The sequence below is a fragment of the Budorcas taxicolor genome, chromosome 10, assembly GCF_023091745.1.
Source record: "Budorcas taxicolor isolate Tak-1 chromosome 10, Takin1.1, whole genome shotgun sequence".
NCBI classification, from domain to species: domain Eukaryota; kingdom Metazoa; phylum Chordata; class Mammalia; order Artiodactyla; family Bovidae; genus Budorcas; species Budorcas taxicolor.
Window position 1 is genome coordinate 50,946,481 of NC_068919.1, and position 14,717 is coordinate 50,961,197.

Here is a 14,717-nt window from a genome sequence, read left to right on the forward strand (position 1 = left end):
CAGCCAGCCAGGGGAGACGGAAGGGGGTGGACACGGTCTTGGGTAACCCTCTGCCTCTCCTGTCAGCATCTCCTTCCTGGAACCAGCCTCTCTCGGGACCCATGACTTTCACCAGGTCACACGCTCTCTGACTCTCACTGTGGAGCTGTGATTCCTCCACAGAGAGCTGTGATCTCAGAGGACAGTCTTCGATACAGAAGTCTCCATTCATAAAGCTAGAGTTGGACTCGGGACAGGACAAATCTCCACTTACTCAGCTGTCAGGACAATGAGCCCGTTATGAGGGGCTTCTGCTTATGACTTTTGTAGGCAGCCCCCCTGAAACACAGGAAACAAAGACCCTGCTCGCACCCCTACAAACATGGTGGTTAAGTGCTCAGGCTTACGCACTTATAACTGTCACTGTGGGCGGGTTCCTTAAATCCCTGAACCTCAGTTTCTTTAGCTATAAAATGGAGGAAATATAATCTAACTCACCCCTCTTACTAAAGAAAAAATGATCGATTGCTTAGGCATGCCAGCCACTTTCTATGCACTCCCATCACATGGACACACACGTAGGTGCAGTTATCATCCTCAGGTTCTAATTCGAAGAGACCTTTCCAGGGTCACCCAGCTAATAAGAATGTAGGGTTCAATCCTAGGCAAGCCTGATCCCACTCATGACTCTATGGTATACAAAAGATACAGAAAATAAAAGCGCCCAGCACACACTAGGAGCTTAATTACTGTCGTTACTCTCCTGTGTCCGTACTTCGCCATTCTCTCCTGGGCTGGGGAAGGACTATAACAGGAACACAGACAAGGAGAGATTCACGGAGCCTTAAATGAAGAGGCTCAGTGCCAAGTTCTTAATAAAAAGCCTTCAGAGAAAACAGAGGGCTTCCACTTCTATTAACACCTAAGCTCTTAAAGTTTTTTCAACTCCGTAATTTCCTTCCCTGGAACCTCCACAAAATTCCCAAAATGCCTTTCAAAAGGCCATAAAGTCATAAATACTAAATATCATAGACGTTTTCAGTGAAATTAAGTCACCTCTGGGGCTTCCCTGGCGGCTCAGTGGTAAAGAACCTAGCTGCCAAGCAGAAGATGTGGGTTCGATCCCTGGGTCAAGAAGATCCCCTGGAGAAGGAAATGGCAACCCACTCCAGAATCCTTGCCTGGGCAATCCCATGGACAGAGGAGCTACAGTCCATGGCGTCACAAAGAGTAGCACACGACTTAGTGATTAAACAACAAGTCACCTCTAAAGCGTGTTGACTCGATGTCACAGAAGAGCACTGGGCGAGGAGTCTGTCTCTCAGCCTGGCTCTGGCACTGAACTGTGTAACCTTGAGAAAAGCTACTTGCCTTCCCTGTGCCTTTTTGTTGTTATTATTGAGAGAATAAACCTCATCTTGCCTTTCTTAAAGTTGTTGAGAAAATCGTGTGAGAGATGTATGTGAAAATACTTGGCAAATTATAAAGCACAACACAGATGTGGGGAGTTATCAGCATTCATCAGCAGCCTATCCAACTTGCTAAGAAAATTCCTGAATAAGAAAAATGGGAGCCAAAAAGCAGAGGTGAGTAACAAGGGAGGATAAGGAGAGTCAGATGGTAAAGAAAAACTAGCTGTCAGAACCTCATTTTCAATGTTGGCAGTTAACCTTCAATCAATTTTATAAGGCCAGGAAATAGCCATATTTTTAATTAAGTGTCGGTGGTAGGCTCAGCAACATAAAATTTAATGGTAGGGAAGACACCAGCACGAAGAAACATAGCTTCTTACCTCTCCTTCTAAGAAAGATATCTTTTCTAAAAGCTGCAATATTAAGAGTTGTTTCTGCTGCACCTTCTTCTTTAGTGATTCAATCTAGAAAGAAACAAATTGGACATTGTTCATCAAAAATGCAGAACTGTACAAGTTAATCAGCTAGAAGAGAAGCTTTCATTTGGCTTTCATTCAAACAGAAACTACATATTGGTTCTTCTGTGCTCTGTACAACAGTATTAACATGAGGTGCTCCATGGAGAGGGGGGTTCTGTGCCCAGGTAAGCTTGGGACATCAAACATGGTTGTGGAGTTGTTTCATTAGGTTTATTTAGCCTAACATTGCTGCACTGATTTTACCGTGGAACCCTTAGTAAAACTTCACTGATGAGAAGTGTGGACGTAACTCTACATAAAAAATTTATTCAGCTTGAATTTATACCACAGCCTGTATTTCCAACATTCAGCTCTGTTGGTCCTGTTTGTATATTCATATTTGTTCAACTAAGTGTCAAAAGTTTTGCTCTGGGGAAGAGGTCACCGTCACTGAAAGTAATAATGAAATTCGGAGGATTGAGGACTCCTGAGGCCTGGGGCAAGCAGGGAAGTGCTCTGAAAGACAGGGGCTTGAGCTAGGTTTTTTCCCTTTGTTTTTATACTATATCTATCTTGGAGTACCATTTGTTTTTCACTCACGAATCATGTCTCCATGGACAAATCGCAGGTTTCCTAAAAGCAGGAACCAGAGTGCTCTGTACCAGGCCATGTCTTGGACAACAGTGGGAACAGAGTGTGGGTTCAATAAATAACATGTGATTTGGAAAAATGCACTAATTTTCCAACAATTTTCATATGAAATTTGAGCATCTGCAAAACCTCTTTTTAAAAATCCCTCTCTGTTCAAAATGACACAATTCCTATGGAAGGGACTCTAGTAATAACTAAAAGAAGTACAAGTGTACAATTACACTTAACCTTTGACCCAGCAATTCTATTTCGAGGAATAGATCCTATAGATACATTAGCCAAAATATGAAATGACTTGGACATAGGATTTTAGAAAACACACACACACACACAAAGACAGAACTCCATCAATAAGTGGCTGATAAACTATGGTACATCTTAACAATGGATTTCCTTGTAACCTTCGAGAAAAAGTGAAGATCTCTAAAACCCTGATACAGTATATTGTAAGGAATGTATGGTGTGCTGGCTTTGGTGTAAAACTGCTGAAGACATATGAATGAATACTTGCAAAAAGAAACACTACAGAGATCAAACAAGTCTTAATATTTACCAAGAGGGAGAGGGAGGAAGGAAATTAGAAGGAAGAGACGGAAGAAAGACTTTTCTGATAATAACATTGTTACACAGGTTCAATCTTGGAAGCACATTTTATAGATTCAAAAAATAAAAACCAAAAAGGCAGGGGGAAAGTGAATCCTAAAATTTGAAAACAAGCTGAAATAAAGGAACTTAACTGTATATCAAATTGTTAAAAGAAGTAATTCAGGCACTGTTAAAACAAGGTAATTTGACTGGATAGTTTTAGTGGATGTATTCTAAAGATAAAAAGAATTGCAAAAAACCTCTCACGCCCTGGGAAAATTTGGATAGTAATGTTAGTATTATATTTTGAAACTATTTGATAGATTGTATAATAACATTTGGAGCCAAGGTCTTTAGTGTAAGAGTAAGAAATATGAGTATGAAATCAAAGAGGTAAAAAAAAAAAGTTTTGTTAGATTTGAAATGAAAGTATCAGTATGAATTCATAATTTTTGTTTGCTTTTTTAAAAATATACTAGATAAGCCTGAGACACCTTATTCTACCTGAAAACAAACACATGAAGGGTCTCCCTTGGGTCAAAGACAAGACAATTTGTACATCAAAAAGAATGTAATTAAGTAAAACACATGGAATATATATATATATTTTTAAAACCCTGAGCATTTTATGATTCTTAAAAAAGAAAGAACAAAGCAGCAACAATTGGAAATGACAGTGGAACCAACTCCTTACTTAGAAACTTGAAGATTTAGCGAAAAGGATAAAGCATTTATCCCGCCTTACTTGCACAAACTGCATGTTGAGATTACTTTAAAAAGCCCCAGTTTATGAGGAAAGAAGTTTTACTTTACAGAAGAATGCCAGGTAATAAATGGAGAAGGAAAGGGAAAATTTGGAAATCACCATTGTGTGATACCTAGGAAATTTTACTAACAGACTCAAGCAACTTTCATGGACAGATGAAATACTGAGGGGCAAAGCTGGTGAGGAACCTGATAACTGTGTTGAGGGCTGTCACCACCTGAATCCACAGCCAGCCTCACCATCACCCAAAGTGGGGTCACCAGACAATATGTGCCCCCAGAGCAGTACAAAATGAATCACCCAGGAAGTAGTCTTGCCTCCCCCGACTAAAAAAAGTTGAAACAGAATCTAATCAAGCTAATAAGGAGACAAAAAGTCAAATTCAGAATGTGGGAACATTTATAGGACAGCTGACTTAGTCCCTGCAGTAAGTCACTGGGTCGGGGTAAACTTGATTTGGGGGTGAGGGGAGTAAACGGAGCATGCTCTAGATCAAAGGACTTTAGAAACCTAGCAACCAAGTATAGTGGACTTCTCTGTATGCTGATTGGGGCAAAGTGCTATTAAAAGACTTTTTAAAGACATTTTGGAAAATGTTATTACAGACCGATATCAAATGGGACCAAGAATTATCATTGATTTTGTTAGCTGTGAAAACTAACATGCAATAATAACTAACTATGATTACAGAAGGAAAAAGTGCACATGTTTTAGAGATGCCTAGTGAAACACACAGAATGTCTGGGATTTGCCTTTTAAAATAATTGCACAAAGGAAAAAATAAAAGGAAAAGAAGGTGGAGATGAGGCAAATGTGGCCAAATCTTGCTGGTTGTTGAATCTAGGCAGTGACTCATTATTACCCTCTTTGTCCTGAGTGAGTTAGACATTTTTTGTGATTAAATATTTTAAGTTCTACCTGGTGTCAAAAAATATAATACTCCATCATGAAAAGCAAACCATTTATACAAAATAGAACACAAGAAATATACTTAAGGAAAAATGTTCAATGTTGATAAAAAAAATTTTAATTAACAATTCAAAACAGTCACTAGTTATCCTTTCATATCTATTAAATTTGCCTGAAACTACGGACTGAAAACATTGGTGCTGGAAGGGCTGGGAGAGACGGCCATTCTCATGTGCTGCAGGTGGTGCTGTAAATTAGAATGACCCTTTGGGCAATTTAGCAATAAATATTAAGAGCCATAAAGCTGTTCATACCCTTTGACCTACTAATCCCACTCCTGGGAATTTATCCTAAGGATATAATTCAGCTGTAGGAACAGAGCTATATGTACAAAGATGTTCTTACTCCTGTTATTTATAATAGAGAGAAAATGGAAATAACCTTAATGTCCAGCACTGAAGGAAGTGGTAATAAATTACGGAATATCAATTTGATGGAATATATTACACAAACACTAAAAACAAATCTATTACAAAATGGAAAAGTGTTTACAAAAAGCCTCAAGGGATAGAAAAACAAGAGTTTACAACGATGAAAGCAGAAGCTGGAAGAGAAGTTAGATAAATGAAATCATTCTGCAGTTAGGGTAGGATTATGGGCAAAACAAAAGTTTTTTTTATTTACATTTCCTTCACTTTTTGTAGGAAAATTTGCAGAAATTATCCTTATTGTGTCCCTTTTTCATTCCTTCTTATATTGTTAAAATTCTTAAAAGCTGACTTTTAAAGTCTTTAAATGATAGGCAAAATGTGTACTGAAGTGAACTAAAATATTCTAAAGTCAGGAGTAATATTTCATCAAATAGCACAAGTGACTTCACACACACACTAGTTGCACCATCTCTGAAGTAATCAGTGAATCAAGAGAAGTGAGAGGGTTAAGGATACCCTCATGAGCAGCTCATAGGAAGAGACCAAGACTTTCTACTCACCTTTTCCCGAGATTTTAGTTTTAAAAAGAAATCAATGCAAAGCAGAGATATCATCTAGGGAAAGAGAGCTGAGGGGAGATTTCTGGGCTAAAGTTAGTGTGAGGAGGCACCTTGCTCTGGAGGAAAAAATGGGTGTGGGAAGAATGCAAGAGATCTGAAGCTTCTGATGACAAGGCTCAAGGTTTTCAGCAACTGATGCTTCAAGAAGCAATTGTGCTCTTGCACTAAAAATGAAACCGTGCACACTCGTTTGTTTTCATCCTTGAGCATTTCTCATAGAAGCATCCTGTACAGTATATTCTGTGGTCAGAGTTGACGTGTTCAAACTAGGGACAAAGGATGCTTAGGCTGGCAGGGAGTGCATGGCAGGCCCTCATGCCCTACAAGGTATGCCAACTTCTAATTTCAAGTTATTCCCCTACAGATGTCTGCTCCTGAAGCACACCCCATGCCTTCTCCCAAGTAAGTCATCCAGTTTCTAAAATAAGCAGACTCTCATGTGTCTGGATGGGACTTCCCCGATGGCTCAGTGGGTAAAGAATCTGCCCACAATGCAAGAGACACAGGAGACACAGGTCCCCTCCCTGGGTCAGGAAGATCCCCCAGAGAAGGAAATGGCAACCCACTCCAGTATTCTTGCCTGAAAAATCCCATGGATAGAGGAGCCTGCCGGGCTATAGTCCAGTGGGCTGCAAAGAGTTGGACATGACTGAGCAACTAAGCACGCATGCCCACATGTATCTGGGTTTGCTATTATTCTAGCTAACATATGACTCCCAAGCCTTTGGTTCTTTTCCATCATCTAAATCACACTTTTGTGTGAAAAATGCTGTTATTTCTGACTGCCAACTTCAAAGAGTCTTGACATATTGTCTCCTATATCTTACTCCTATAGTAACATAAACTCTCAAAAATCAGCTACTACTATGTTATTACTGATATTTCTTCCTCCCTAGACTGTCAGCTTCTTGAGAGTAAAGGCCTTGATCAGCTTCATATTCTCAGACATTGAATGAATGAATCAAAGAATCTGTCCATCCATTATCTCTAAACAATCCACCCTGTAGACTTCAGAAACAAAATTGTTTGGAAGAGACTCTGGGAGGACCAGAGGAACCAAGACAGACGTGCTAAATACATAACCTCCAAAGCACCCCCCAGAATTGGGGGCATCCCAAAATCCAGGGAACCATGCAGGCAGTATGCAAGTGAAATCCATTTGGCACATTTGCTCTCACTTCTTGACTCGTATCAGTTTGTAAATTTGACCATTAAAAGGTTTATATACTTCACAAAGCTGCATTTAAATCTAGCTGTCACCAGGTGGTGGTAAATGACCCAAGTTACCAGGCTCAAGTCAAACCATTAAGAAACAAGAAATTAGATGAAGTCTGGAAAATAAGTGCTTCTATCTTACTTACCCAAGAATGCCATCTTGTAGTTAAATTTAAATATCAAACAGCAGGGGGACTTCCCTGATGATCCAGGTGAAGAATCCACCTTCCAATATAAGGAAGATGGGTTCAATCCCTGGTTGGGGAACTAAGATCCCACATGCCACAAAGCAACTAAGCCCATGGGTCACAGCTACTCAGCCCAGGTGCCTCAACTAGAGATCCCACAAGCCACAACTAGAGAGAAGCTCCCATACCACAGTGAAGATCCTGAGTACCTCGACTAAGACCTGACACAGCCAGAAATCAATTAATTAATCTAAAAAATCAAACAGTAAACCCTCTTATAGAACAAAGGGGAGAAACCCATCTTGGTAAAATCTAGAACCAAAACCCATCTTGGTAAAATCTAGAACCTTTTACTTGATGCTAACTCACTGAACGGACGTCTAATTTTGTCTTCATTAGCAAGTTGTTTTTTTTTTAATTTTTGTAATTCAAACTGAATATATGTCTTGTAGCCTAACTGATCATACACGAACAGGCCAGTTTGATATTTAAGGCGGGTTTAGGGGGTCATCTAGTTTCTAAAACCTAACAGCTTTTCTTCTTTAGCCACAATTGAGTTACCTGGATAGATGGCTGGAGCCAAGCAATCCCTTTCAACTATAGCCACACACCAGAGTCACCTGGACCAAGTCCACTTCTAGGCTCTACTTCAGAGATGGTCTCTTACTCAAAAACCCTCCCAAGCTTCTAAGGGGGAGGGACAAATTAGGAGTTTGGGATTCACACACACACACACTACTATATATAAAACAGATAACCAACAAGGACCTACTGTATAGCACAGGGAACTATCCTCAACATCTTGTAATAACCTATAATAGAAAAGAATTGGTTATATATAACCAAATCACTTTGCCGTATACCTGACTCTAACTCAACACTGTAAATAAACTACACTTCAATAAAAGAAAACAGTAACAAAACAGAACAACCCTCCCAAGCGGTCTAATTAATGTTCCAGTTCCCTAGTGTGGACAAGAGATACTTCTGCTGTGGTCCCACTTTATCGCCCTAGTTTCCTTTCATGCCAGCTTTGGCCCACAATGAACCCTAGAAGAAGCCACTCCATCCTCTGAGTGTGCTGTGAACACAGTGGGACCTCTGCCCCAGCTGGCGCCTTCACCAGGCATGCCCTCCCACCCTCCATGCCCTTCTCCACCAGGAAATCTGCTGGCAGGGGTACTCCACAGTCACTTCCCGGGCTAGCTCTTGCCAAGTCCTCCAGGCTGCCTTCACATCTGTCTCTGTTCATTTCAGCCCTTTGAGCAAACCCCTCGCAGGAACCATCACTGCCACTACCACGGTCTGTTTAGATCTTCCCCTTGCACCAGACAGCAAGCCCACACGGAACAGATGTTTAGTGTATCGATTATCTTATATGAAAGAGCAGTCCTCTTAGGAGGTGAAATCACTGCTATCCATCCACACATTTTTATAAACTGCTTTGGAAACAGATTCCTATAGTGAAAGGATCCCTCCCAATTTCTTTCAAAAAGGACCTTGTATGTCAACCATACTAAAATGAAATTATACAAAAACTCAGTAAGGTCCTCTTATGGATTCACAACAACCCCCGGAGGTTGCAAGGCTTGTCGGCTTCCTGGAATTTTTTCACATTGGTGACAGACACGAAAGACACGGGTCATTTCGTGTTAGATGTCAGAATGTGATACAGCCTGTAATTAAAAGGATGTGAATAGTACCCGACTGTGCAAGACTCATGAAATATAACTCAGTACGGAGGTTGGTGATGTGGAGAGAAATGAATGAATATAAGAAATAGAGCAGCAAATAAGTACTAAATACTAGATAGCACTTGATACTTTTTCTTTAAGAGATTATGCTTTAGGGTGTTTTCTCTTACCAGCTGGAAAATGATAATATACATATATCTGCAAATGCCTTTAATAAAACAGAAGATACACTGAAACGGGGCATGATATAGAAGGCACATTAAAACTGACTGTCACAGTGAATTAAACTGTTTACAATCTTGTAAGAGTAAGGAAATTAGATTTTTTTAATCCAAACTAAGTTTATGATATTATTGTTTATTTTCTCTGAAATTTGTTTTGTTTTCATTCTAATTTTAAGAATAGCCAAGGAAAGTAAACCAAGCACTTTTACTCAGAATCAGTGTGATGGTTGGTATTTGTGTGTGTGCTTATCATGAAACTCAACACATTAATAAAAAGTTTCCAAACCTCTATCACCAGTACCTCTTTCTGTTATTCTTTCTAATGGGCTCATAAAGCCATTAAGATGAATGGTATAGAACCCTAATTTGACATGAAAGATGCTAAAAATAAAGCAAGTTATAAAACAAATAAATAAAAAGACTTTCTACTTTAAACCACCTTGGTAAAGAAAGAAGTCATTTTCCCATTGAAAATATACCAAAAATGGATACCTGCCAATCAAAGCCTCTAATCAAAATGAGAGAATCGGAGTTCTGAATCCTAGGTCAAAGAGAAGCAATAGGATACTTGAATATGAGTCTTTCTCGACTTCTCATGGGAAATGCATGCTGCTCAATTATTTGAAAATTTGACAGAAAAATAGACTAATGATCCCTATTATTGTTACCCACATTGAACCCCCAGTTACCCAGAGACCCAGTGGACTGACTGGGTTACAGCTGGCACAGGACAGGCAAGAATCTTCTAGAACTCACCTGGGGTTTTTATCACCTCCCCTTGCTCCCTCTTGTCCTAACCCAGCCTAGTTTTCAGCTCAACATGCTGTGATCTGGCAAATAGTTTTCTCCATTTCTCTCAACAAAATAGGAATCGTGCCCGATGCCCAAACACCTCACCATGAACACTGAGAACAATTGATATCTAATATTCTTCCTCTGAAAAGGCTTTTTTTTTTGCTATAGTTTCTCTTTTTCTATTTTATAAGTGCTGTAACAGTGTAATTTCATAGTTATATATATTTTTAAAGGGCATTCCCTTTGGTAAAAACCACCACAGAAAGAATTTAAAAATAAGGTTACCTTCTTTTCTTAAAAAATGATACAACACAGGGGCCTATGACAAGACAAGGCTCTGCCCTGCACTAATGCAGCATGAAAGGACAGTTTAAAAAGGACAAGGAAAATGGTACATTATCTCATTTTGGGGGGAGCGGAGGGATGAGTTAAGGCCACAACAAAAGGAAACTGAAAAATTGCTAAATGAAGCTCTGAGTGGGGAAAATGAAAAATCAATGAAGGAACGGAGGGAAAAAGGTACATTTTTCATCTTCATGATGTTTGATTGGGTTTGGAGAAATTCATTTTCAATTAATGTGTCTTGTGGCATTCAGCCAGGCCAGATATGAACAGGGCACACATTTTAATCAATTTTTTTCTATTAAGTTTGAAGTAATATATAATCATAGAACTATACTATTCTAAAGGATCAGTTGAAACTGGCTTCTGTGGTAAAGTAATCTAATTTGGTTTGATTTCTATCTTATATTACAGATCACCCCACTTCTACTGAAGAACCACCAGCCCCCTGAATCTCCTGGGTACCCACTCATAACTGGACTATACAAACATCAGTGAAGGATGGATAAACTGGCATCCCAATCTGTGGGCGTTCACTGGCAAGGAAGAAAAGAGCATACTGGGCATCAGGGCTTTTGATGGCTTAGCTCATTATTCTCAGAAACAACTCTCAGAGTCATTACCCCCATAGACGAAGGAACTGGGGTTCCTAGAGTTTCACTGTTCACTCACTCCTCAACATCAGCCGTGACCCAGTGCTAGGTTCCAGGAGCACAGCCATGAGCCAGGGAGACGTGGTCTCCACTTGCAGGGAACCAGCACGTGGAGAAAGAAGTGCATGAGTTCGCACAACAGGGGAGCAGGCAAGTGATGTTTGGTTCCCCTCCTACCCAGAGACAGAATGCACCAGCCATCTGCCGAGGGGGTGAGGGAAAGGTTCAGACCACAGGACTAAGAGGGGACCAGCCTGTCCCAGCTGGCCTGGAACTTCCTAGGTTTTAGTCTCGTGTGTCAGAAACCTTCTCATTTGCAGGCAAACCAGGACAGTTGGTCACCCAAGAGCTTGATGCTGGCAGGGCTGAGACCTAAACCCACGTCTCTCTGATGACAAGGCCTGGGCTCTTCTGTTCACACCAGCCTGAGGTCCAGAGGGTGGCCTCTGTCCTCCCTGTGATGACAGCCTATCTCGGCAGTGCTGCCTGCAAATTAGGCCAGGCAGGGAAGAACACTGGCAGGCAAGACCTTCTTTTACAAACGGTTTGCAGGGGCCCTACGTCTTAAGGCTGCTCTTTTCTCCTCTGTGACTTTAGAGGAAGGTGAGGTGGGAAAGCAGGAAGGAGGGTCCTCTAAGCTTCCCTGGATGGACACAGTATCAGGGACAAAAGACCACACACCGAACAGGAATATCCAGGGAGAGAAATGTTTCAGGCTAAACAATCAGCGGGTGTACAGGCATAACCCGTTTTACTGCACTTTGCTTTATGGCGCTTTACGCATACCGCATTGCTCACAAATTGAAGGTTTGTGGCAACCCTGCATTGAGCAAGTCTGTCGGCACCATTTTTCCAACAGTATTTGCTCACCCTGTATCTCTGTGTCACATTCTGATGATTCTCACAATATTTTTAATCCTCCATGGCAGCAAAAAGATTACGACTCACTGAAGGTTCACACGATGCTTCTGTTGTTGTTCAGCCGCTTAGTCATGCCTGGCTCTTTGAGACCCCATGGACTGTTGCCCGCCAGGCTCCTCTGTCCGTGGGGATTCTCCAGCAAGAATACTGGAGTGGTTGCTATTTCCTTCTCCAGGGGCTCTTCCCAACTCAGGGATGGAACCCACATCTTCTGCATTGGCAGACAGGTTCTTTACCATTGAGCCACCAGGAAAGCCCCAGATGATGGTTAGTGACCAGTTTTTAGCAATAAAGTATTTTTAATTAAGGTCTGTACATTTTCTTATACATAATGCTATTGTACACTTAATACACTACAGTATAAACATAACTTTTATATGCACTGGGAAACCAAAAAGTTCATGTGGTTCACTTTACTATAATAGTTGCTTTATTACAGTGGTCTGGAGCCCAACCTTCAGTATCTCTGAGGTAGGCCTGTATACAGAAGCACCCAGCTCCACACCTGACACAAAGCTGATGCTAAAAAAAAAAAAAAAGTGGTTTAAAAAAAGGTTCCTATTGATAGACGTGCACTACTATATACAATATAGATAATTAATAAGGACGTAATGTATAGCACAGAGAACTCTACTCAATACTCTGTAATGACCTACATGGGAAAAGAATCTTAAAAAGAGGGGATATATGTATAACTGATTCACTTTGCTGTACACCTGAAACTAACACATCATTGTCAATCAACTATATTCCAATAAAATCTTTTTTAAAAAATAAAGATTTGTTTATTAATTGTGTCAATTCTAAGACAAAACAAAACAAAAAATAAAGGAGGCTTCAATTAAACACACACACATACACACGCAGGTGCACATCACAGAAACACACGTTCCTAATGTTCAGATGCCCTGGAACATGGACCTTCACCTGCAGTAACCAGGACTCTCCAGGAAGCCTCTGAGCTGCCCTTCTTGCCCCTCTCCTCTCTGATTCTTCAGGAAACCCCTGCCAGAGGCATTGGCAATGGGGAGCCATCGAAGAATCAGGAGCTGAGAAATAAAGGATGTTTTCTCAGGTTGTCGCTCCTAATCCACCACAGTTAGGCTCAACCTACATTTCCAGTCTCTTCATCATTACTCCCTGCCATCATTAAAGTTGTCATCTCAAACTGGGATATTGCTCGCTGAACTCACCCTGTACTTTCTGGCCTTCATGTTTGTGCTTTTAATTGATTCTATGTCTAGTCTGGCACGTCCTTTTCCACCTACTCAATCCCTGCCTAGAAAAATCTAACCCATGCTGCAAGACACAGTCAAATATCACCTCCTCCCTAAAGTTTCTCCATGTACACTAGAATCAGTGAGTATTTGCAGGCACTGACCTACGCCCTTAGTGTACATTCTTTCCATCAACAACCTCTGAAGCAGGTATTATTATCATCACTCACATTTTTTGATAAGGAAATGAAATGTGGGAGAAGATAAGTAAATTGCTCAAGATATAAAGCCCAGTGAGAAGCAGAGGCAGGACGCAGAGACAGATTTAATTTACTTGACGCCTACAAACTTAACCACTGTGTTCTCCAGTTTCTATGTCCTCAGCACACAGCTCATTGCCTGCTCAACCCTTATATTCTGCCTTGAGTTATAACAGCTTTAATGTCAACCAGAAAATCCTTTGAGGGCTTTGAGGACTCAGGTCTGTCTTTGCATTTGGCTCATAAAAGGTGCTTCTTAAATGTTTACTGGCTGACCCATCAGAAAAGCACTCTCCATAAACAGGGCCTAGCTCTTCATCACCCTCACTCCCGCTACTGTATGTAGAGGGCTGACTTTCCTGCAAACTTTAGCACAGAGGAAGGGGGATGGGAATATATAAAGACAGTGGCTCAAAGGAAGTTACTTCAGCTTGATAAAGGCTGAATGAAAAAAGTCAGTGGTGGAAGGATGGACTATTCAATGAATGGTGTTAGAGAAACAAGCCTTCCATGAGGGAATAAAAGGTGAAATTTCTATTCATACTATACACACAAAAAATAAATTCCATACAGATTACTCTTTATTTGTTCAATAAAATTTATTGAGCACTTGTTATATGCCAGTGACTATTCCAAGTGTTGGGAATACAGACATGAATAAAACAGACAAAACCCACGGCCCTCAGAGAGCTTACATTCCAGTGGAGAGAAAGAGACAATACATAAACAAGCAAAACAGGTAAGTGTAGGATATAGCACAAGATGATAAAGTGTTATGGAGAAAAACAGAGTAAGGAAGAACGATGGGCAAGAACGTGGGGCGGGGAGGGGGAGGCGGGTGGTGATTACAGACCTAAAAATGAAAAACACAACTCTAAAACTTATGACAAACAGGGCACACAACACAGCACAAAAAGACTGATAATTTTATAACAAAATTTTTTAAATGTGTACATTATACGAAACCCCATAAACAACCAAAAACCATGAACTGGGAAAAGATAATAGCATGCAATTAGTTTGATAAACAACTAATATTGGCAGTATACAGAATTCCTACAAATCATCAGGAAAAAAAGAAAAACCACCAAACAGAAAAATGAACAAAAGATGTGAACAACCAATTTATAAGAATGCGAGCTTGGCTGCTGAGAAGTTTAGGGTCAATTTCTCTAGTTGTAATGAGCAGTTACCAGGCTGATGCAAATTAAAACTAAGCCAAAGAAATATTATTTCACAACTGGCTAAAATTATAGTCTAAGAGGTGGTGAGGATGTGGGGAAATCTGCCCTTATACATGACAGGTAGACGTCTATGCACACTTTGGAGAGTGACACAGGTGAGACTGTGCCAATCCCAGGCCCTGGCAATTCCTCCTCTAAGTTTATTCCCTCGAT

At 40.5% G+C, this 14,717-nt stretch overlaps 1 protein-coding gene across 1 annotated transcript in view; it reads right to left on the minus strand.

Moving 5' to 3' along the window:
• The window catches only part of MYZAP (myocardial zonula adherens protein), a 141,806-nt gene that overhangs the window by 66,028 nt on the left and 61,061 nt on the right, over nucleotides 1–14,717 (minus strand). Inside the window, exon 11 of the mRNA XM_052646324.1 lies at nucleotides 1,772–1,855. Coding sequence (XP_052502284.1) covers nucleotides 1,772–1,855 — 84 coding nt within the window. The remainder of the gene's footprint in view (nucleotides 1–1,771; nucleotides 1,856–14,717) is intronic.